Genomic DNA, 22,778 nt, shown 5'->3' on the forward strand with positions numbered 1-22,778 from the left:
TCTGGCTGCTTGGTGGACCTGTCATCTCCATCCAACCAAATACAATCATTTCTGGGTTTTTTTTTTGTTGGTTTGTTAAAGTTGCTCGGAGAAAATGTGTCTTTACAAACGTTCTGTAGTGTGTGAACTGAAGAGGAGCCTGAATATTGATCCTCGTGCCAATAAATATGTAGAAAGGTGGTTCCCGTGCCATAATTCTGGGAATTTTTATATTTATTAAAGTGCACGGTCAGGATATATACGACATAGAAAAAGCTCCAGTATGATCTTGTTCAGCAGCCGGCCTTCCCGTACGTCGATGTATTTATTTCATCACCATATCTCTGAGCCAATCAGCAGCCAGGAAACAGGACGAGGTGGATGGAGGGCAGCCAGTGGCGTCGCACTTGTTAAAGGTGTGTAATTTGGTGTGTGTAGTGAGCGTGATTCAGCTTTTTAAATTGATCACCTTCAAATGAGAAGATCTGGTTAACTTGCTGTTATTTTTGTCTACGTGTTGTGGGATCATATACGGGCTACGAGACACAAGCAGCTTCTGATTCCATCTAATAATATTAGTAATATTCTCCATTTTACTGAAATGAACTCTCAGTTTCTGCAGGATAATAAATGTAAAGGTTCTTCTGAATGACGGTTCTGCAGCATCCTGCAGGTTCTGTGCCTCTGCATCCAGAGCTCCTGTGCGCCTGCTCCTCTCTCTCTCTCTCTCTCTCTCTCTCTCTCTCTCCCTCTCTCCCTCTCTCCCCCCGTACCTCACAGTGCTCAGCTCTGCCCACAGACACCCACAGCACACAGCAGCTCCACAGCAGACCCGCATCCCAGCACACAGCCCAGCATGGACGTACTGATGAAGGGCTTCTCCATGGCCAAGGAGGGCGTGGTGGCCGCGGCGGAGAAGACCAAGGCGGGCGTGGAGGAGGCCGCCGCCAAAACCAAGGAGGGGGTGATGTACGTGGGTGAGTCTACCTGTCACTGGCCAGATCTTTTTTATTGGAAGGACGTGGAGGCGGACTGTGCTGTAGCATGACGAAGAACGATGCATATTTCATGTCCGTGTCTGCGTGACAGCTGGTGACGATGGGAACAGCGTCACTTGAAACATCTACATCTCTCTGTTTATATTTCCATGGGGCGGGAAGACGGGTTATTTTAACCTGCGGCCAGATATTTATCATTATTCATGCTGTGCATGATGTGTGCGTGAGATGGGGTGGCTAAAGATCAGCTGAGCACTGCAGCAATCAAGCTCCGCCCCCACCCCCGCAATAACTCAGCTCCCGCCCCGCCGTGTGTGTGTGTGTGTGTGCGTGCGCGTGTGTGTGTGTGTGTTGCACCAGGATTTGCTTGCCTGTGTGTGTGAGCGCTGCGATGACTAACTGTTCTGGTGGAGAGAAAGATGGAGGGATGGAGGGAGGGATGCAGAGGGAGGTGTTATGTCACAGTCCACGGGCGGGGGGAGGGGGTTGCAGAACAGGAAGTCAGGTTGGAGCGTGAGGTGGGAATATGAAGGTTAAAAAATGGCACAGGGCTTCGCTGCAGAGGCCCGTTCAGCCATCTTAATCCCGACACGCTGCACTGAGCAGTGGGCTTCTCCCACAATGCACCTCTCTCCAACCAAGGTCACCCCTCCTGAGGTCACGGTGCAGTGGTGGTGTAACGGGAGGAGAGCGCATGGGACACAAACACACGTGTTCCTACAGCCTCTTATAAAATAAAATAACGTGATATCATCCCGGATTTGCATCCCTCTCCACTCGTTACGTAACCGTGTTTCAGTCGGCCAGCCGGGCCGTGAGGTGCCGGGTGTGAGGGTGGAAACGTCGCCGGTTTTTATTCTCTTTATGAGGGCGCTGCATAAAATGGCCGAACCGGATCCACCGGCCCGCCGACCGTTAAAACACACTCGTCCCAGCCAGCCACTCAGCTAGTTCTGCCTTGAGCTGCTCAAACTAGCCGGTTGACCACTGTATAAAAAACTGTATTTTAACGGCACTAACATGACTTGGTTGAGGTAGACCGATAATAAAACATCAAGTACATATAAAAAAAAAGCGAATTCGCTGTAGCTGGACTAACTAGACTTGGTTTCATTCAGAGATGCAAATATACTGTCAAAATGGCTAAAATATAGCCAGATGTCAACTATCGTAAATTGACGGGATATAACTATAAAAGAATATAACTAAATACACACAAACAAGACTTGTAGCTTTTTAGCCGTAGCTGGGTTCATTATGTAGTAGCACATTTACATTTACGTCCTTATCCAGAGCGCCTTACAGTCAGTAGTGACAGGGACAGTCCCCCTGGAGACACTCAGGGTTAAGTGTCTTGCTCAGGGACACAATGGTAGTAAGTGGGATTTGAACCTGGGACTTCTGGGACATACTACCAGCGTAGCACGTTCATGTTCGCTCATTTTAAAATGTTGATGTGGTTCCAGCCACCAGATGTTCACCGTGATGAAGAAACGTTTTAAGTATAAATTTAAGGGACACAAATTTACACAAAACAAACACCAACTCATTAGCATATCTGTGCTAATTGAGGTGTGCTAACGTGCGCTAACTGCTAAAACATAACCATAACACATTAACAACGATGAAAAGATTAAATTGTCTTTTTCCCACCAGGTGCAAAGACAAAGGAGGGAGTTGTGTCCGGTGTAAATACAGGTAAAGTATCTGAAGTGAAAAGTAATCAAGTGTAACGCATACGGAGCACTTAGAACATTAAAAAACGTCTCCGCTCGGTAATTCCAGTGGCCAACAGGACCACCGACCAGGCCAACATAGTGGGAGACGCGGCAGTCGCCGGCGCCAACGACCTCTCTCAGAAAACGGTGGAGGGCGTGGAGAACGTCGCCGCGTCGACCGGCCTGGTCAATCCGGTGAGTTCGTCTCCATTTTAGAAGCACGTTGAGGCCAAACTGTGTGGTGTGTCGTGTCTAAACCTGCTCTGTTGTGTGGTCTCCTGCTTCTCCCGCCATAACAGGAAGAAGGCGTGTACGAGGTGATAGCGGGAGAAAATGGGTGGGGCTTACGCATGTCGAGTTCACCACTAACAATGCACTCGTACCTGGACGTAAAACAGGATGCATCCTGCAGGATTGGCAATGCGCTGGGGGCTGCAGGATTGCATATCTAACCTGTGCTAAGCATTGTCATATTAAAAAAAGCTGAGAACAGCCCTGATAAAGCCAGTCATCCCCATTCACCTCCCAGGGTTATTCAGTCATTTCCGCAGAGGTCAGAGGTCAGCACATCATGCTTTTATAAATGCCGGTTTCATGTCCAGCAGCCTGTAGCCGCAGGCATGTAGGAGTCGTTCGGACTCCTGTGTGGAGGTAGAACGTCTGGGCAGGAATGCATCTTGACGCACGTTGGGAGCCTATTTTTAGAAAATGGCTGCGGCGGGGGGGGGGGGGGCATCTCTGCGTCTGACGGCTGACTGAGGGCGGGGAGGTGCGCTCTTGCTCGTGCTGCTGCTCATAATGTCCTCAAAGAAGACAGCGAGATGGAGATAAAAGGAGAGAATAAAGGAAGCACAAGCGGCGAGGCGATGAAAAGCTCTCCGTTATCCTCCACCTTTATGGAATCATACGCCATCCTGCAAACTCATCGCCATCATCCACCAGTCAGCCATGGTCATGTCTGCAACTTCTATATATAGATGATAGGAAGACAGAACCGTAATGCATCTCTGCATGCTCCTCTGGAGGAGAAGTGAACAGAATGGCGGCTTGTTTTAAAAGGAGTGCTCTGTAGTGCGCCGGTTTCCCATGATGCAGTGCAGCAGTGGGTGCGGCTCTGATTCTTTGTGTCTGCCCGCAGGCCGACTTCCAGGGAGGAATGGAAGGCGGCGATGGAGGACAGGTGAGGCTAAACGTTGATCACTTACTTCTGGCACGTAGATCAATTAAGTTTAAGTAGGTTTAAAGTTAAAATAGTTTAATTAAATATATTGTCATTGTATTACAATGTAACATTATTATCCAGAATTACAGCTTCTCGTTTAAGAGCAAACTAAATGAATTAAAATAGTAATCTACGACAGTATTTAATATTAATAATGATATTTATAAATTCTAAATATACATATTTGTGTTTTTACATTAAAAGGCCCAATTATTAATATTTATTATTGTTATTTCTCTAACGATATATTTGAAATAAAAGAAATTTACAGCCATGATTTTTTTTTACTGTCTCAGGGCTATTAATCATGTCGCCGGGCTCCAGATGCTCTTCCCCGCCCTTTGACCCCAAGAGCTCCACCCCAAGCTGCCTCCACCACCAGATGTTCCTGACAACGATCTTTTTTGTGACTATTCGGAAAACCAAACTTGAGAAGAACTTTCGCCCATCTTCTGCCTCCAACTGCTCGGTGTGGCTCTGAAACCCCGCCCCTTCGTTTCCTGTGTTGGTGTCACCATGCCGCTACTCTGCACAACGTCCCGCCCCCTCCCTGCTCCTCAGCCCTGGGGCCAAGAACTCTACATATACACATAACCATATACACGTATGCATAACGAACATGACTCCACACGATCCTCGGATGAGCTTCAAGCTCATTTTTCAAGAGGAGACAAAGAGAATGGAGGAGATTTCTGATGACTTAAAATTAACATTGCATTGGTGTTGGAAATATACAAGGAAGCAATATATATAAAAATATATATATATATAATATATATGTTCCATTTTTACTACATTCGAGCACGTAGCAGGAGCTTGGTTCTGTGAATTTGGTGTTTGTGTTTGAACTGCGTAAGAAACGTAACATTCCGCTCGTCCCTGTCCCCCCGGTCTCTTTTCTCTGGTTAACTGGTAGTCCGGGGGGGTCAGCAATGCTTCTTGAAACGGTCTGTACATAAATCTCGTGATGTAGCAACGTTCCACTCGCGTTTCGTTCAGCATGAAGCCGCTCGCTTGGTTTTCCCGCCGGGTGCTTTTGGTGCTACGTGTGCAGGGCGGCCGTCTTGCACACAGCAATGTGAATCTGATGAGCGACGTCAGCGTTTTTCCGTCCTTATTGCATGCCTGTAATGTTGGTGTGTGTCTAGGTGTCCCCGTGGCAGACAGCGTCCCCGAGTTGTGTCCTTTTCGCGGTGTTCCTGAGCAATATCATCCAACCTGAAGGGACCGTGTGCGGTTCTCGTTGGCCCTGTGCTTTACCTCTGCCGTCCACCGGACCCGCCTGTCCCCGTCACATGCAGTCAGCAGTGTGTCCCACCCCTCTCGGTTAGGGCTTTCGTCTGCTTTAGGTCCAGTATCGACGACAGAGCGTCTCGGCGTGTCATTTTATTTGAAAGTGTTTGGAAATCCAAGACTGCATGTTGCCTTATCAGCACACACGTCCCCCCGCTCACACGTCCCCCCGCTCACACTCACACACCGAACGTCACAGTGAGTTGGCGTCGACGCAGACGAGCTGGTTTTATAAATGGTCAAGTCAAATAAAGAGTTTTGTTGAAATCGGACACAAGGAGTGGGCGTGGTTTTTATGTGCAGAAATGCACACGAACATTTCAACTGACGTGATGCACATGTTCATACGCACATGAAGAAGTAAACGGCACGTAATACTACATAAGATTACTGTTGCCGACGGTGAAAATGTGTCCCGGCGACGGTGGGAATGGATGGACGTGCGACTTGGGGAGGCGGTGGCCTAGCGGTAATCAGAAGGTTGTCACTGAGGTGCCACTGAGCAAAGCACCGTCCCCACACGCTGCTCCCCGGGCGCCTGTCATGGTGCCCACTGCTCACTCAGGGTGACGGTTAAATACAGAGGACACGTTTCTCTGTGTGCACCGTGTGCTGTGCTGCTGTGTATCTCAATGACAATCACTTCACTTTATAATGACCTCGAGTAAAGTGGAAAACGATGACGCCCCAATACAAGACCACGAGCCGACGAGGACATGAAACGGTACAGATGCGAGCAGGACATCGACCGTCTGACCGTCACCATGTACAATACGGTTTGGAATGTTGCCTGAATTCATGGACTTTTATGTATTTTTACGTACTGAGATGTTAAAAAAAGTTACCACATTTTCACGTTCGGAGGATCTGCAAGTTTAATGTTAAAAATGAAACATCAGAAAAGTCACGATATCCCACAACAAGGTGGGTTCCTGCGCTGCTCTAACTCGCCCCACTCTCCTTACCTGTATGTGGAGTCTCCTCCACACCCACCAGGCAAAACTCGTTCGTCCTACTGCTGCCGAAAGGGGCGTGTCTGCCAAACGAAGAGAATCGTAATATTCGTCAAAACTGGTCCAGCTTATTCGTAATGCATCATGATTTCCTGCTCTGCTGGTTCCTCGGTTCCTGGTGCCGGATTGTGAGCTTCAGGGTTGGCAGGTCCGGCCACTGCCCTGCGCTTGTGTCCCATTCGGTCCCCTTTCAGCGTCTGTATGGTATGTTATATCATTTCTGTGAAGTGGGGACACGTCTCAGTCGTACAACAAAGCGTGTGTTTGCAGTCACGCCTAAAGAGCCGCCCTCGTGAGGAATGACAGACCTCCTGTCCATTGTGCTAAATGTATGATGCACATCACTCGATTATGGGATTTCGTCAAGACCAGAGGGCAAATGTTTACAATAAAGAAGAGGTCAGAGGTCAACATACTTCTAACCAGGTCATGGCTTTTCGTCCCGCGCCCTGTGAATACGCCGACGTCTTCAGATGTCTCCAGAACCGCATCACAGGGCGCAGTAAGTGTGGGAGAAACAGGTACAGGTTTGTTTGGACTTGAACCCGTCTCACGACAGGGTGTGTCCCCGTCGGATCTGGCTGCAGGGGACGTCCCAGTGTCTATAAAAGCTCAGCCCCGCCGACACTTCTGCTGGTGTTTTGCTGACGGCCCAGACACAGTCGACATGAACTTTCTGAAGGGTGCTGGTGGTGCTGGTGGACAGGTGGACCAGATGATAGATAAAGCAGGTGAGTTCTCCTCCTCAGACAATAAAGTCCGGTGGGTGATGCAGTTTATTCTAATGAACTTTACTCTTTATCCACAGCTGATGTTGCTAAAGAGAAGGTTGGTGAAATGATGGGTAAACCCAAGCAGGAGAAGAAAGGACAAGGTGAAGATCTAACAAAATGCCGACCCAGCCAGTTACTTTTACTCTTTTTAACGAAATGCCTGAAAACGCAGATTAAATTAATGCAGAATGTAAAGTGGCTCAATTTTAGAGGGTGACAATATTAATAAATTTGTGTTGAATCTCAATTTGTGCATATATATATATATATATATTCGATGTAGACGTAGATATGGGAGTTTATATTGCAGGACTTTAAAGAATTTTAGACCCATTTAAATCTGTGAGACGGCAGCGTTCTGGAGTACTGAGAGAGACTCGGTGTTCCTGTCCAGGTATCGGGGACATGGTCGGGAACGCGGTGAAAGGCGCGGCGACGGACGCCGCAACAGACAGCGCCGCGGACCAGGCCGTGGCGTTCGGAAAGAAGCTTCTCTCGTAGCTCCTCACCTTGAGTCCCGTCTCCTGAGACGGAATCTACAGGACACGAAATAAAATTCAACTGTCCATCGTCTGTACATTTATCAGTTGTCAATTTTCATTAAAATAAAAAAGACGTAAAGAGACCAGATCTTTTTTTGTCCTCTTTTATTTTCAACAAAAAGGCGATACAAATTTCTCAAAGCAATTTTCCAAACACATTATGAGCAGGATTCTGCACAGAACAACGTTTTGTTCCCTTATAGACTCTCAACAGAACTTCGTCCCAGACTGGACGTCAAACGAGTAGAAAAAGTGAGACGCTGACATGGGCATCCTGTACCTGGGCGCCGGGTTCTAGTCTCACAACACTAAACAGACTGAAGTTGATTTTCTCGGCTACGGCAGGATATTTTCAGCAGTATGAGGTGGAAGCTTTCGAACAGAACAGGTAAGAACCCAGCGAGGACGCCATCTTCAGCTCTGGCTTGTGGTGTCAACCCTTTAATAAAAACGCTTTGGAAGAGAGGCGGATATGATTTTAACGCTCGGATGGAGGGATGGACGGCTGAGAGAGGAAAAGAATGGAGGGGGTGGGGCGATTATGTGAAAGTGAGGCCGGCCTCGTTGTACACCTTGAAGACCTTCTCGATGGCGTTGACGTATGCTGCCGTCCTCAGGTCCAGGCCCAGGTTGTACTTGTTGGCTGTGCGCATGATTTGCTGAAAAAAAAAAAAAATAAAATAAAGAAACACGTTTTTTTTTTTTTTTTTTTTTAATTCTCTCTGATTCCCTCTAATTCAAAAAGCCACCGCAGCACAATTTTGAGGTCCAGAGTTCTTCCAAGAAAGTAGGAGACCTTCTATTTGGTTTGAATCCATGCCATGTCCATAATTAGTAGAATGTTCATCAACACGAGCTGAGTTTTTCCCTTGTGTGCAGAAGGGTCAACTGTAGGGTCTGTCAAAGCCCATTGAGACGTACTGTATGTGATTATGGGCTGTATAAGAAACGAATGTTGTTGCTTAACGACCCTCATGCTTTAAAAAGTTTTAATGCTCCTTTAGTTTAATGCAAAAGAATAAGACACGATTGTCTGAAGTAGACATGAAGGTGTTATTCGTTGCCCAGGTCTGTAGACGAGTTCCTGTACGCCGTAGCAGAACTGTACCCACATTTACGCCCTTATCCAGTAGTTACAGGGACAGTCCCCCCCTGGAGACACTCAGGGTTAAGTGTCCTGCTCAGGGACACAATGGTAGTAAGTGGGGTTTGAACCTGGGTCTTCAGGTTCACAGGCGAGTGTGTTACCCGCCAGGCTACTACCACCTCGCACACATGACCCCAGAGAGCGAGCGGTTTTACATACTGATCATGTCAAGTGAAAGACTCACACAAGCCCAGGGCACGGGCGGAGTCCCCGTATCTCACCTGCCTCAACCGCAATTTAATTACACACACAGGCACGCACATTTTATTTTAATTCGTCAGCAAACGACTGCAGTGGGCGGAGCTGCAACTTACCCTGGCAGATCTCTCCATAGTGTAGGCCAGACCCGAGTGCACGATGTCCTTCTCCGACGCACCCTGGAAACATCATCATCAACGTTATAACACGCACAGGAAGCGCATGAATTAAAAATATTATATATATATGTATGTTTAGTTGTAATGTTGCAGACAAATGAAAGTTTTTAAAATGAACATTGTGCTCCATTAATGAAACGTACTTAAAGAAATATACATATTTTATAAAGTCTATGCTTATGTCAGGTGTCTGTTGGTGGGCAGGTTTGTAAATGAACAGTTTGTTGTGCGTGAAAAGAACCCTGATGTGCTTCGGTAAGAGCAGTAAGTAAATACTCGGCGTATAATACATTTTAGGAGAGAGAGAGGGGGAGAGGGAGAGAGAGACACTCACTGCTACTCTGGCCTGAAACTCTGCGGTGGGCACCACAGGGATGGGACCACCCTGCTTCCCGAACTTCCTCTCCAGACTCTCCTGCACGGACACTGAAGGCAGAAACGACACAAACCCAGATGAGTCCATTTATTACAGCTTAAACGAAGCAGTGCAATAAGCATTTTTCATTAAAGGATTTTCTCCTTTTGCAGCGAGATTTGTTCTTTCCAAACCAAACAGGGTCAGGTTGTATTGGGTGTAAAAAAGCGGATATTCTATTTGACACTGAATACAGGTAACACACGTGATGTCCAACTTGAAAAGCTGTGATGTTCCCCTGAAGCGTGCACGCTCAGATACACAGTACAGGCTGGGAGAAGAAGCTAATGTTCACCAGAAATAATATGCATGGTATGCATCAGGACTGAAACTTCAGTTCGTGCCAGTTGGCAGTTCACTCCTTTACATTCCTGGAGACAAGTGTCTCTCTCAGGGACGCGATGGTAGTAAGTGGGGTTCGAACCTGGGACTCGCAGCCCCTTCTGTGCGAGTTTGGACTTACTGAGCAGATGGTAGTTGGAATCTCGCTCATACTTGAAGGTCAGACGGCCATAGCTGACGTGGTTCAGGTTCTTCAGCCACTCGAAGTAAGAGACTGTGACACCACCAGCATTCAGATACATGTCCTGCATGGAAAAGATCAAGAAGGGCTGATAAGTCATCTAAGCATCGAATAATTGGTAAAATGAACGTTCACGTCCACACTCTGGACATGAATTTGGTAAATAACGGTTCTGAAGCAACTTACCGGGATGACCATGATGTTCCTCTCCAGGAAGATCTTGTCTGCATCAGGTGTTGTGGGACCATTGGCGCCCTCTGCAATAATCTGCATACAAACCAGCAAAATATTTTCAGACGCACGGACACCAAAACACCCCAAGTACAGGCGCATAATCCCAAATTAATCTTAATGACACCCATCTGCAGTATTATTCTTATCCAACATCATTAAACGAGTCTCCATTTCCGCACGTCAGTGACGGAGAAAATGAATGAAGAGCAGAAGTGGATTAAACGGAGACGGGATTAAACTGGGGCGCGTTATGTAAGGTCATCTTGGTGCTGAGAGGACGGGGCGGCTGTTTTCTACCCCAGACAGGCTGTTTATTCGTCCAGAGTCCAAATGAAATGAATGGAAAATGGAAACGAGCAGCAGCGGAGAAACCGGAGTTCTGCGCGCATTCCGAGCCCAGAGCACGAGCTGCGCAGCCGCACGTTACATAACAACTTACATAAGCTGCAACGCAGCCTGCGGAGACACAGCCAGGACACAGTAGCTGGGGTCAGAGGTCACGGAGAAGGAGTTGGTCATGATGCCATATTGACTGGCGCATTCCTTTATCTATTCTGGGGGGGTTGATGGGGAAATTTAAAGCCTCACTTATTTAAGGTCCCCTGACATGAAAGATGATTTAACATTAATACGAGTTCCCTGAGCCTGTTTATGGTCCTGCAGTGGCTAGAAATGGTGATATTGGTAAAGAGTGTTTTGGTCGTTATGCTTCACCGTCCAGAGAGCGGCAGCTTAGATGCTCGGATATGGAAAGGTCACCTCCTGTTTCCCCCCGAAAACATTATCTCCACCGACCGTCATGGCTTCCAAACGTCTGAAGCACTGCAGTCGCTCGGTGTTTGGATGTAAAAATGAGCACAAAGGTTTTTTTGGGGGGTTTTCTGGAAACACGTAGACACAACTTCCTGTCTGTACCAAAAATTGTGTTTGGTGAACGGTGTTGATGTTATTTCTGCGAATGTGGCTGTAATTCTGCACCAAGGCTGAATTTCGGAAAGAGACGTCAGATACAGAATTAGGGGACCAACAAGACCGAAATAAAAGGAAAAAAAAAAAAAAAAAAAAGAATAATAATAATTCATGTCAGTGGATCTTTAAGGCACCTAAACCATCTAGTGGTGCTTCATTTTAAGACACCAAATAGCAATATAACTTACCGAGTTATTGTTTATTTATTTTATGTTTATTTATTTATTGGTCTAAAAATACATAAACATCTGGATGTTTCAAAATCAGACTTTAATTTAGTGTTTTAATGTGATGTAAGACTTTTTTTTTTGTTTTTTTTTAAACGGTCAAAAAGACATTAGATTGAAATTAAAATAAAATGTTAATAAAATATTAATTTATACATTATGTTAAAAGCATCAATTGCAAGATCTGTTTGTAACACGTTGTAAAATCGGCTCAGTACTGTGATAATCCCTGCATTCTGGGATTTAGAGATTAAAACAAGCTCTAGGTTGGGGTTAGTGGTCAGAAAACCAGAGATCAGGTCAGAGGTTGAGCATTAGGGGTCAGTGGTTAGGAGATTAGATTCACGGCTGGCTGTTCTGGGATGAGGTAAAATTGAGTTTGCACCTCAAGACTAGCTGCAGACATCAGGGATTCCATTTTTAGGGGTTTAAATTCAGCTCTAGATGGGGTTTCTTCAACTGGCAGTGGTGGCCTAGCAGTCGGAGGTCCCCTTGATTAAGGTCCCGTCCCCACACACTGCATTTACATTTACATTTACAGCATTTATGAGACGCCCTTATCCAGAGCGACTTACAATCAGTAGTTACAGGGACAGTCTTCCTGGAGCAACTTGGGGTTAAGTGTCTTGCTCAGGGACACAATGGTAGTAAGCGGGATTTGAACCCGGGTCTTCTGGTTCATAGGCGAGTGTGTTACCCACTAGGCTACTACCACCCTGCTCTCCGGGCGCCTGTCATGGTGCCCACTGCTCACCAAGGGTGGCTTAAATACAGAGGACACGTTTCACCGTGTGCTGCGCTGCAGTGTTTAACAATGACACTCACTTCACTTTCACTGGTGGCCATAAACGGTCCATCTGACCGTAACTGTGTTCTGCACCATTTGAAGTTACGGGAAAGCGCAGCTTTCGTCTTTAACCACCCCAGGGGTACGTGTAGCTTTACCTTAGCCTGGATCTTCTGAGCGTTCTTCCTGGTGAGCTGCTTCTCCCCAGCGGCCGGGATTAGGATGTCACACGGTGCCTCCAGCAGGTTGCCCTCATATGGTTGAGAGTTGGGGAAGCCCACGATGGTGCCATGTTGCTGTGGAGTTATTTTCATGTTCATTCACCGTGTGCGAATAGCATTAACATCGACATGAAACACATTTCTGCACCACTGCATGATCAATGGCATGAAATCCACGCATATCTGGCCAGAACATCTCATTTACAAGCTAGTCAGAGATGAATTGTGTAGACACCAGACTCCGTCTCACCAGTTTGTAATCCTCCAGCTCTTTGGGATCCATGCCGTTGGGGTTCCAGATGCTTCCATCGATCTCAGCGACGCCCACGCACTTGGCCCCGTAGCGGTGGAGGTAGCGCATCGAGTGGAGACCCACGTTGCCAAAGCCCTGCGGGGACAAGCAGAGCCACAGACCAAAGGTCACCATGGTCCATGGACCGGTGCATCACCGCTTCCCCCTTGTGGACGCTAGCGGTCATGAGCGGTTCTAGTGCAGCACTGCAGCAGATCCCTGTTCTAATGAGAGGAACAGTAACCCTGCGGATCTGCCGGTCTCTCCAAGAAAAGCCCTTTTCGGTCCTCTTGATCCCTGCAGATTCCGGACGTAACGTTAATCCTGCCGCATCTGCCGCTGCTGGGTGGGTGTGAGACACTAGAGGAGCTCTAGTTCTTCTCCATTCGCCCGTAAACGGTAAATATTCTGGCCGTCTCTGTACCTGGATGATGAAGGTCTTGTCGGCGAAGCCGGGCGTGAGTCCCAGCATGCTCATGTAGGAGGCCTCGTTGATGAAGTTCTCGATGCCGTGGAACACTCCGCGGCCGGTGGCTGAGATGCGCCCGTGGATGCCACCCTGGCTGATGGGCTTCCCGGTCACGCACGCGTGGGCGTTGATGTCCTACATGCACGCACACAAACACGACCAATCACACGTGACCATCAAGTGGGCTGGTAACTTCAGCCAAACATGGAGGCAACAGTGGCGAGGGGAGAAAATCCCTCTGACAGGACGAATGCCAGAAAAATATTTATATTAATATTCCATTTTACAGGTTCGGACTGAGTCATGTGACTCTCGCGGTGTTCCAGTTTACAGTGTGTGTGTGTGTGTGTGTGTGTGTGTGTGTGTGTGCGCGCGCGAGATATCGTGTTTGGACCCTGGCTGCAGAACACGAACTCCTTTCAGAGTCACATCAGTGGCGCTTGTATGCTGCTGCCATGGCGACGGGCAGGACGCTGGTTTTCCGGCGCAAGTGGGACGTAATGACCGGACCATTAAAATCCCGCCTCCATCTCATCACAAAACACACAAAGAGAAAGATGATCTCTGCGGTTCATCTGCTCTTCTTAACACTTCATACCAACTCCTGCAACCACATTCCAGACTAGATCGGCGGTAACACCGAACATGGGATCCTGACGGGAATCTTCAGTCGGAATTCATTCACGAATCACAGCGGCGCCAGAGACTCACAGTGTGGGCAATGGTGTTGGCGTAGGTGTCCGCGATCCAGGACATCTCCCTCTCACCGGTGCTCATGTCAGGGGCGGGGACATCAATGCCAGGTCCTGAGAGGGACAAAAACCAAACTATTCCAAAGCCATAAAAAAAGTAATAAAACTAGTTCATATGGAAAAGCCATTCAAATGCACCGGGCTTGGGCCTCATATTCTTGGTGCATATTCTTTAAAAAAGTAGGTAAGTTGGTGTTGGTCTGTGGACAAAGACTCTTATCAAGTGTCGCTCTTCTATTTTTAGACCGACCCACAGTCACCCCCCGGTTCAGCGAAGAAGCGGCATGGAGGGGGGCGGAGTCTGGACCGCGGTGAGTCTAATTACACACACACACATGCCAACAGGAGGACACACTTACACACACAGATAGATTTGCATTATAATACAATATCCTAGAGAGTAGGCATGCACAGGCAACCCAACACCACAATGTCCCTCACCGTGTCCCCTCTTCCCAGAGTGGCAGCACGTGAAGTAAACAGGATGGAAGGCACTTCAGCAGTCTGCTCTGGATGCATGTGGGTACTAGAATATTGTGTGTGTGTGTTTTAAAATGCAGCACCCAGCAGGTTGTCTGTCTAAAACTGGAGACGTTTCTCCTTCTCTGCAAAAATCACTTTATGTTGTATGTTACGGAGATAAAGACGGGCGTCCCTGGAGGCGTGGTGTCCCTTTCACTTTAGTAGGTCAGTTGGGGGGGGGGGGGGCGGGACCAGGACAACAACTCACCAATGAAGCCCTTCTTGGCCAGCTCGATGGTGAAGCGCCTCGTGATCTTCTCCAGCTCGTTGTCCTGGCCGGGGACAAACGCAAAAAACTAGAACCATGTCCTCTCCGGGGGAAATGAGACTTCCATTCTGCTGACGTGACAGAGTGTGTGTGTGTGTGTGTGTGTGTGTGTGTGTGTGTGTGTGTGTGTGTGCGCGGTTTTATTCAGATCAGCAGCCAGTCAGGAGACTGAAAGTGGCATCATGATCAGCAAACTGGGAATTTACTGATGACCAGCAGCTCAGAAAAATTATTATTTGTTATGTTCTGAATATCGTTCCATTTCACTCTCCAAGAACTTAAAAGGTTCTAAAGAACAGATTCCAATAAAGCACAGTTACAGTTACAATGTTACAGTTGCAAAATCCCTATTATCATGTATTATTATGATCGAGAAGATAATTGCAGCAGTCTTATAAAATATGTTAAGGTCCCTAAATACTGAAACATTATGAATAGAATAATATATTCTATATACTTGGTCGCCTTGATAAATTATTTCTCGTGGAGGCCGTAATGACTGTCAGTTTTGAATTTATGGCTCTTGTTCTCCCTATTTGAAGATGAATCTACAATCATTTGACACTAAAACATTTAAAAATTGCAAAATAAAAACCCCAAAGCTTTCTAAAGTCTACTCCCATTTATAAATTAGTTAATATTATTATTTTGTTTATATATATTTTTAAATGCTGCTGAGAGTAGAATGAAGCGTTCTAATATGTATCTGCAGGAAAGTGTATTAATAGTAATGTGACGTTGAGGTGTGTGGGTGTCGGCCTGACTCGGCACGTCGACCACACACACACACAGCCCCACCCACACCCCAGTGGACCCAATGCATTGTGGGTGCACAAAGGTTCTTACAGAATAATTCCGCGGGTTGATCTTCACTCCGGCTTTGGCTCCACCGAATGGCACATCTGTTATAAAAACAAATAAAGTACATTCAGAAAGGACTCAGAAGCTCCGCCCACACGTCAGAAAACGCGCCCTGCAGACACGAACCTACAACAGCACACTTGTATGTCATCAAGGACGCCAGGGCTTTGACTTCGTCCACGGACACGTCCATGCTGTACCGGATACCTGAAAAAAAAAAAAAATATATATATATATAAATATGTTATGATCGTCCTGAACATTTCAGCCAGATGCATTAAAATCTGAAAAGTTAGTATAATAATGTATATATGACAAATTAACAATAAGACATTAAACATAATCCTTGAATAACGGCACATTACAAACAGCAGATGCCAAGACCTTCAGGTTCTATTCCAGGACTACACCACAGAGTCAACCGGGCATTCTGATTGGCTGAGAGGGGTCCCAAAATAATGTCACTCAGGGGCATTTCTTTAAACGTCATCCTATTATGTTACCAACAGTGACATGGAGGGCAGCTGCAAGTCACCAATAACGATAATAATAATAGCTTAATATTGTTAATACAAGCATGGATATAAGCAACCGAGATGTAGAGAATATTGGTACAACTGGTACAACTAAACCACTAAATTAGAGCAATATTTATCTGGTATAATTCCATTTCGATGTATATTGTTCTTGTGTCTCTGTGACAGTCATTATATAAACTATTTCCTCTGTTGCAGCGGTTGACCAAGTACACGCCCTGCGGGGAGAAGAACCCCCGAATGAATAAACCGCGAGGGGTCCATCGCCAGGTTCCAGCAGCACGGGGTCGTGTATCTGCAGCGCTCCTGGCCCTTTAACTCTGATTATTTCCAGCAGGCCGCCAGACTGGCGCAGACTGGTTCGTGCCAGGCTTCCCCCTGACCGCAGTTGGGGGCGGGGTGACGCAGCAGATCCCAGGCAGCGGGGGACGAGTCGTGTAGAAGGGACACTAACATGGGTGTCCTGTTACTTGGTGCGGGTGAGAGTGGAAGGTTGTGGAACTACATGCATGCATGGTAAGTGTGTGTGTGTGTGTGTGTGTGTGTACACACTGCACCATGAATCCTAATGAAGAATTTCCAGTCGAGGCCCGGGGGTCCGACCAATCAGTGTCACGCGCAAACACGATGACATCATCTCAGCATTACAGGAAGTCATGTGGGGGTGCGCGGCATAAACCAAGGCCACACCCAGCAGGTCGTGACCAAACACCACTTACACGCTGCTGAGGCCTGCAGAGCCGGCGAAGGATTCCGACAGCAGCAAAGTAGCGTGATGAAAACTGTCTGTCCACTAAATATGAAATAATATCAGATCATAATGTAGCGCCTAATGTCCCTGAGAAGGACACTTAACCCTGAGCGTCTCCGGGGGGGGACTGTCTCTGTAACTACTGACTAAGTCTCTCTGGGTAAGGGCGTCTAGTAAATGCTGTAAATCATATTATATTGTATTATACTGTGAAATAAATACAAAGCGACATCATGAGTGCTAATTGAGTGGAAAAATAAAAGGTTTGCATGAACCCATCAACTCCCACAGAAATTAGTCATTGGTGCCACATATTTTGCTGAATGGTACTTCACTCTCCAGCCATATTGCAATGCGTACACCAGACCAGTAGGTGGCAGCGTAATATCGTACACAATAAATAGTCCTTGGACATGCCTCAGGACCAATTTAAAGATGCGAGGGGACGTTAAGTGTCCTGAATTGCGTAATTGTAATGTGTTCTGGGAGGATTTGTAAGGGGTGGAGTCACAGCTAGACATTTAGACCATTTAATAGCGCTCTTTGCAAAATGTCGCTAAAGTACGTTTAACTTCACCCCCCCCCATCCTAAAAGTATAAATATTCTGATTTACGCCGGTTGAATGGGAACTAGTTTGAATTTGATTGGTCGACGGCCTGACCTCTGTTCTGGTACCGTGTACGTCTTCAGTTGAGAACCGGTGACAGCCCCTCCCGCGCCATATTTACCTTCACCTGCGGGCACCACGTAACATGGCGGGTGAATGGAACAGCGACCTTGTACTTTGTCGTTTGGACCTCTTTACTCGGTTCCACGGGTTCCCAGTAATACCGGGTAGAGGCCACCGAGAATAAATCATTAAACCCCGATCGAGGACATTCTGGCTGAGAGACGAGGCCTCAATTCATGCTGTAAAGTGGGCGTCGACGTCAAGCTACGATGTGGACGGCGGTAGCCTGGTGGGCTGGACCCCAGAAGATCACAACGTCCCAGGTTCAAACCCCACTCACCACCAACGTGTCCCTGAGCAGGACACTTATGGATAAGGGCGTCTGGTAAATGCCGTAAGTGATGAAAACTCGCAAACCCCGTGGAGTGTGACTCTTTTTGAGAAGCCTGGTGTACCGTGGACATCATGATGGTGTGTGTGGTCCTTCTGTGCAAGGTCTCACATCCTCTGAACATCAGACCAAACCGGCTTCTCTTCCTCTAGATCCAGAGCACGACCTCACATGCATCTCCTGAGCCCAACGGAGGCGGCTCCCAGACACGCCCACCTGCCAGAACAAGGGCCCCGCCCCTCGTTCATTCATCCAACCCTGACAGCGGCACCGACAGGTGCTGGTCACGCCGATTAAAACCATGTCACAATCGTCCAAATTCAGACCGACTGTGTCAACGAGGCGAGAAGAACCTCCACCAAAAGGCCAAATTAGCAACCTGACCCCGCCCTGGTTCATTCATCCAACCCTGACAGCGGCACCGACAGGTGCTGGTCACGCCGATTAAAACCATGTCACAATCGTCCAAATTCAGACCGACTTGTGTCAAGGCAAGAAGAACCTCCACCTAAAGGCCAAATTAGCAACCTGACGTTCATCATGGTGGCCACCTGAGGCCTGTCTGAAGCGTCCCCCTAAATTTCCTGATCATCTGAGAGCTACTCGAGCCACTCACCCCCCTTGCAGGGCGTCCTGTGCTGGCTGTGCTGGGCCCGGTAGCCCTCCACCACCTCCCACTCCCCGTTGTCCCTCTTGATGGGGAAGGACACGCTCAGGACGTGGTTGCAGGGCTTGATGATGCGCAGGATGCCCCGGACGCGGTGGCGCTTCTGCTCCGGCGTCTCCCGGGTCTTCAGGTCCTCCACCAGCTTGTTCTCCACGATGGCGGCGCCGCGGTCGAAGAAGCCCTCCACCATGCGGAAGAAGTTGGGGTCGTCCTCCTTGTCCGCGGCGGCCTCGCTGTAGCGGCGCAGCCGCGTCAGGGACGCGGAAGCGGGCAGCGCGGCGTCGGCGCACCCCGAGGCCAGCGCGCCGCCGGCGCCGCGGCTGAGCAGCTCCCCGAAATACCGGTACATGTCGGACGAAATAAAACCGAAAAAGGACTAAAAACGGCGGCGGTTAAATAAAAAAAAAAGAGGCCGGGAGGAGGTCGCCAACTGGGCCCGCTCGGTGGGGAAATGACGCCTCCGCGCCGGCCGCGCTGGCGCTTTAAAAGGCGGAGGGGCGGGGCGGGGGCGGGGATTCCGCGCCGAGGGGCGGGGCCTGCCCGCATTCAAATGTTCTGCACATGAACATGGAATTAAACGCTCCAGACACGTCCGAGGAACAGAGACCGACGCCCACTTCTTCTAAAACATCTCTTTTACACTATTTACACCATTTCACAGTTACTGTTGGTAAGATGCAAAAAACTTGTATTGCATTTCATGCTGAATTGCATCCATAAAATGTATTTGTTTGCTTTGCTGGGTTTCTTTAATTAAGATGATGTTCGTCCTCGACCGACCGTGCAATAAAATTAGAAGTACAAACATTCAAACAACATACACAATATGATCCCACATCCGTTGTGGACCAATAAGGACGTTAACAATAATATATGATAATAATGTCAGGTGATGTGTGACTTAAATGAATACAATAATTGTTACATTAACTCACACTTTTAGAACAACTGCACTTTCTAACACTTTTTGACCTTTATTTACTCCATACGTGCATTATTTATAAGTGAAGTGATCACTTTTCCCGCATTTTGTTATGTTACAGCCTTACTCCAAAAGGGATTCATTTCATTATTCCCTCAGAATTCTACACACAACGCCCCACAATGACAACATCAAAAGGTTTACTTGAGAAATCACACACACATATATATATACAGAAGCAGGAATTACAGCCTCAAGTTTATCTGAATATGATGCCACCAGCCCGCCGCACCTTTGGCCAGTTTGGCCCGTTCCTCTTCGCAGCATCAGGTGCATTTACTCCATTTTGGAATGAGGCTGTGACATAAAATGTGGAACGAGTGATGCGGCGTATAAGGTGGAGAAGTTGCAGTCCCTAATAAATAAGCTGCTGACACGAGGCTGCGGCTTCTGGCTCAGTCAGATGTCCCGTGATCAAGGTACATCTCCAAACAGATAGCATTAATTATAATGCGCGGTTACACGAGTTCACCGATTATTTGGGAGTTAATGATTCCACCGGGTCTGGCGTGGAACGGGCCTGTGACTTATTTGCACGTTGCCCCACCATTAATAAAACACAGAAAAATCCCGAGCTGCACCGACGCAGAGGTTGCCACGGCGACAGTCGCCGCAAGGCTACCGAGCTCACCAGGGCCGCGCCGGGATATCAGGGCCGCTTATCTGCAGATCCGTAGCCTGTGAACCGCTTCCAGTGATCTTTATGAGGGAACAAAGGACGGTGGAGTGGATCCAGATGTGTATTGTGCTGAGCGTGAAACCCTCGGCTCGACCCGTGAACCCTGCGCGCCAGATAAGATTAGAAGTTCTAACCGGTCCCTGCAGGCCTGAGAGCAGACGCAGACTCCCCACCCCGCAACACACCGTCTTCACCCCCGTATTCATGTCTGATGGGTGTGGCTGGTAGGGGGGTAGTAGCCTAGCGGCTAACACACTTGCCTACGAACCAGAAGAGCCAGGTTCAAATCCCACTTACTACCATCGTGTCCCTGAGCAGGACACTTAACGCTGAGTGTGTCCAGGGGGGACTGTCCCTGTAACTATGTACTACCCTGCATATATAGGATGGTGGTAGCCCAGTGGGTAACACACTCGCCTACGAACGGGAAGACCCGGGTTCAAACCCCACTTACTACCATCGTGTCCCTGAGCAGGACACTTAACGCTGAGTGTGTCCAGGGGGGACTGTCCCTGTAACTATGTACTACCCTGCGTATATAGGATGGTGGTAGCCCAGTGGGTAACACACTCGCCTACGAACCAGAAGACCCGGGTTCAAAACCCCACTTATTACCATCTTGTCCCTGAGCAGGACACTTAACGCTGAGTGTCTCCAGGGGGGACTGTCCCTGTAACTATGTACTACCCTGCGTATATAGGATGGTGGTAGCCCAGTGGGTAACACACTCGCCTACGAACCAGAAGACCCGGGTTCAAATCCCACTTACTACCATCGTGTCCCCGAGCAGGACACTTAACCCTGAGTGTCTCCAGGGGGGACTGTCCCTGTAACTATGTACTACCCTGCGTATATAGGATGGTGGTAGCCCAGTGGGTAACACACTCGCCTACGAACCGGAAGACCCGGGTTCAAACCCCACTTATTACCATCTTGTCCCTGAGCAGGACACTTAACGCTGAGTGTCTCCAGGGGGGACTGTCCCTGTAACTATGTACTACCCTGCGTATATAGGATGGTGGTAGCCCAGTGGGTAACACACTCGCCTACGAACCGGAAGACCCGGGTTCAAACCCCACTTATTACCATTGTGTCCCTGAGCAGGACACTTAACGCTGAGTGTCTCCAGGGGGGACTGTCCCTGTAACTATGTACTACCCTGCGTATATAGGATGGTGGTAGCCCAGTGGGTAACACACTCGCCTACGAACCAGAAGACCCGGGTTCAAATCCCACTTACTACCATCGTGTCCCCGAGCAGGACACTTAACCCTGAGTGTCTCCAGGGGGGACTGTCCCTGTAACTATGTACTACCCTGCGTATATAGGATGGTGGTAGCCCAGTGGGTAACACACTCGCCTACGAACCAGAAGACCCGGGTTCAAATCCCACTTACTACCATCGTGTCCCTGAGCAGGACACTTAACCCTGAGTGTCCCTGTAACTACTGACTGTAAGACGCTCTGAATAAGGGCGTCTGGTAAATGTAAATGATGTGCCAGTTTTGCCATTTTTGCCAGTTTTTTTAATGCAATCGTTCCAAAACGCGAAGTCAGTATAAAGAATCAATGTGTTTGTCTGAAATGAAAAGTAAAAAGTATGAAGCGAACCCGGCTGCCACTGTAGTGAGAACATTTCGTCTTTTTTCATGTAGTTGAGGGTGCAGCCGCGCCCGAGGAACCTGTGGAGCCTGGAAATCGACCTTTTCCGCTTTCTTGCGTGTGTCTGGCGTGGCTGGCGATGAGACGTGGGGTCGCCCCCACCGCCTCCCCGCCCCAAATGATTTACCGCGTTCGTGTTTCACGGGCCGGACGCGGCCTCGCCATTGGCTCCCCGGCGGACGACGCCCTCCGAGTTGTTCATTAACACCCGCCTCCCCTCCCTTTCCAGGAAAGACCCTCAAGTTGAACTTTGGGGAATGTTCGTACGCGCACATGTGCCTGGTTGAAAATAGCTGCGTGTGGCCTTGTGAGGACGCCATTCATGATGTCCCTGTCCCCCTGTCTCTGGACACACGTGTGCTGCCCTGGCCACAGGAGGTTCTCCATCAGGAAAAGAAGCTCGGCTCTATTTGACGCACCGCAGCCTCCCAGGGGCTTGTGGGAAGCCTGGAGGTTCGGGGTCATGGCCGCTGTAACACGACGCCGGACACTGTCATCGTCAGGACATTTTGTTCACGGCGTCCTGTCGTGCTGCAGGCCCGTGCGGCTGCGGCGTTGACAGGGCGTGCTACGCCAGCGCCACCTTGTGGGCGCCGTGCCCGTTTCCAGGCAGCTCCACGACAGCATTCATCAGACTGAACCCCCCCCTTGTCCCACCTTGCTCAGCAAGGACAGCGGACGTTCACGTGGCAGACAGGTTTTATTAAAAACCATATGCAGATGAGGATAAAAAGGTGCACGACGTTTTAACCCATAAACGGCCGAACTGTTTTTATGTTGCAGGAAGTGCGATAAAAGTTCATTCGGCCGCTCAGTCGCGTAGATTTACATTCAGAT

General features: G+C 48.4%; 2 protein-coding genes across 3 annotated transcripts; one reads left to right on the forward strand and one right to left on the reverse strand.

The window, feature by feature from the left end:
• The first annotated feature begins 345 nt into the window (after positions 1 to 345).
• Positions 346 to 5,482, forward strand: sncgb (synuclein, gamma b (breast cancer-specific protein 1)). 2 transcript variants are annotated; one of them, XM_028955245.1, is made up of 7 exons: positions 346 to 395; positions 779 to 956; positions 2,634 to 2,675; positions 2,763 to 2,890; positions 2,995 to 3,012; positions 3,834 to 3,875; positions 4,214 to 5,482. In XM_028955245.1, the coding sequence occupies exons 2-7, from the start codon at positions 836 to 838 to the stop codon at positions 4,220 to 4,222; spliced, it is 360 nt and encodes a 119-aa protein (XP_028811078.1). In that variant the 5' UTR covers positions 346 to 395; positions 779 to 835; the 3' UTR covers positions 4,223 to 5,482. The 2 variants fall into 2 exon arrangements, with proteins under 2 accessions (XP_028811078.1, XP_028811079.1); XM_028955246.1 differs by lacking the exons at positions 346 to 395; positions 2,995 to 3,012 and having other exon boundaries at positions 599 to 956.
• A 2,144-nt stretch (positions 5,483 to 7,626) lies between these two features.
• On the reverse strand, positions 7,627 to 19,068 carry LOC114765155 (glutamate dehydrogenase, mitochondrial). Its single transcript, XM_028955241.1, has 13 exons — positions 18,568 to 19,068; positions 15,729 to 15,809; positions 15,588 to 15,643; positions 14,682 to 14,745; positions 13,911 to 14,005; positions 13,155 to 13,334; positions 12,689 to 12,826; positions 12,376 to 12,513; positions 10,187 to 10,267; positions 9,941 to 10,064; positions 9,397 to 9,488; positions 9,000 to 9,062; positions 7,627 to 8,197 (listed from the first exon to the last, which is right to left on the reverse strand). Exons 1-13 carry the CDS (start codon positions 18,965 to 18,967, stop codon positions 8,078 to 8,080), a joined length of 1,632 nt encoding a protein of 543 aa, XP_028811074.1. The 5' UTR covers positions 18,968 to 19,068; the 3' UTR covers positions 7,627 to 8,077.
• Between the last annotated feature and the right edge of the window lie 3,710 nt (positions 19,069 to 22,778).

Source organism: Denticeps clupeoides, chromosome 15 (assembly GCF_900700375.1).
Source record: "Denticeps clupeoides chromosome 15, fDenClu1.1, whole genome shotgun sequence".
Classification (NCBI taxonomy): domain Eukaryota; kingdom Metazoa; phylum Chordata; class Actinopteri; order Clupeiformes; family Denticipitidae; genus Denticeps; species Denticeps clupeoides.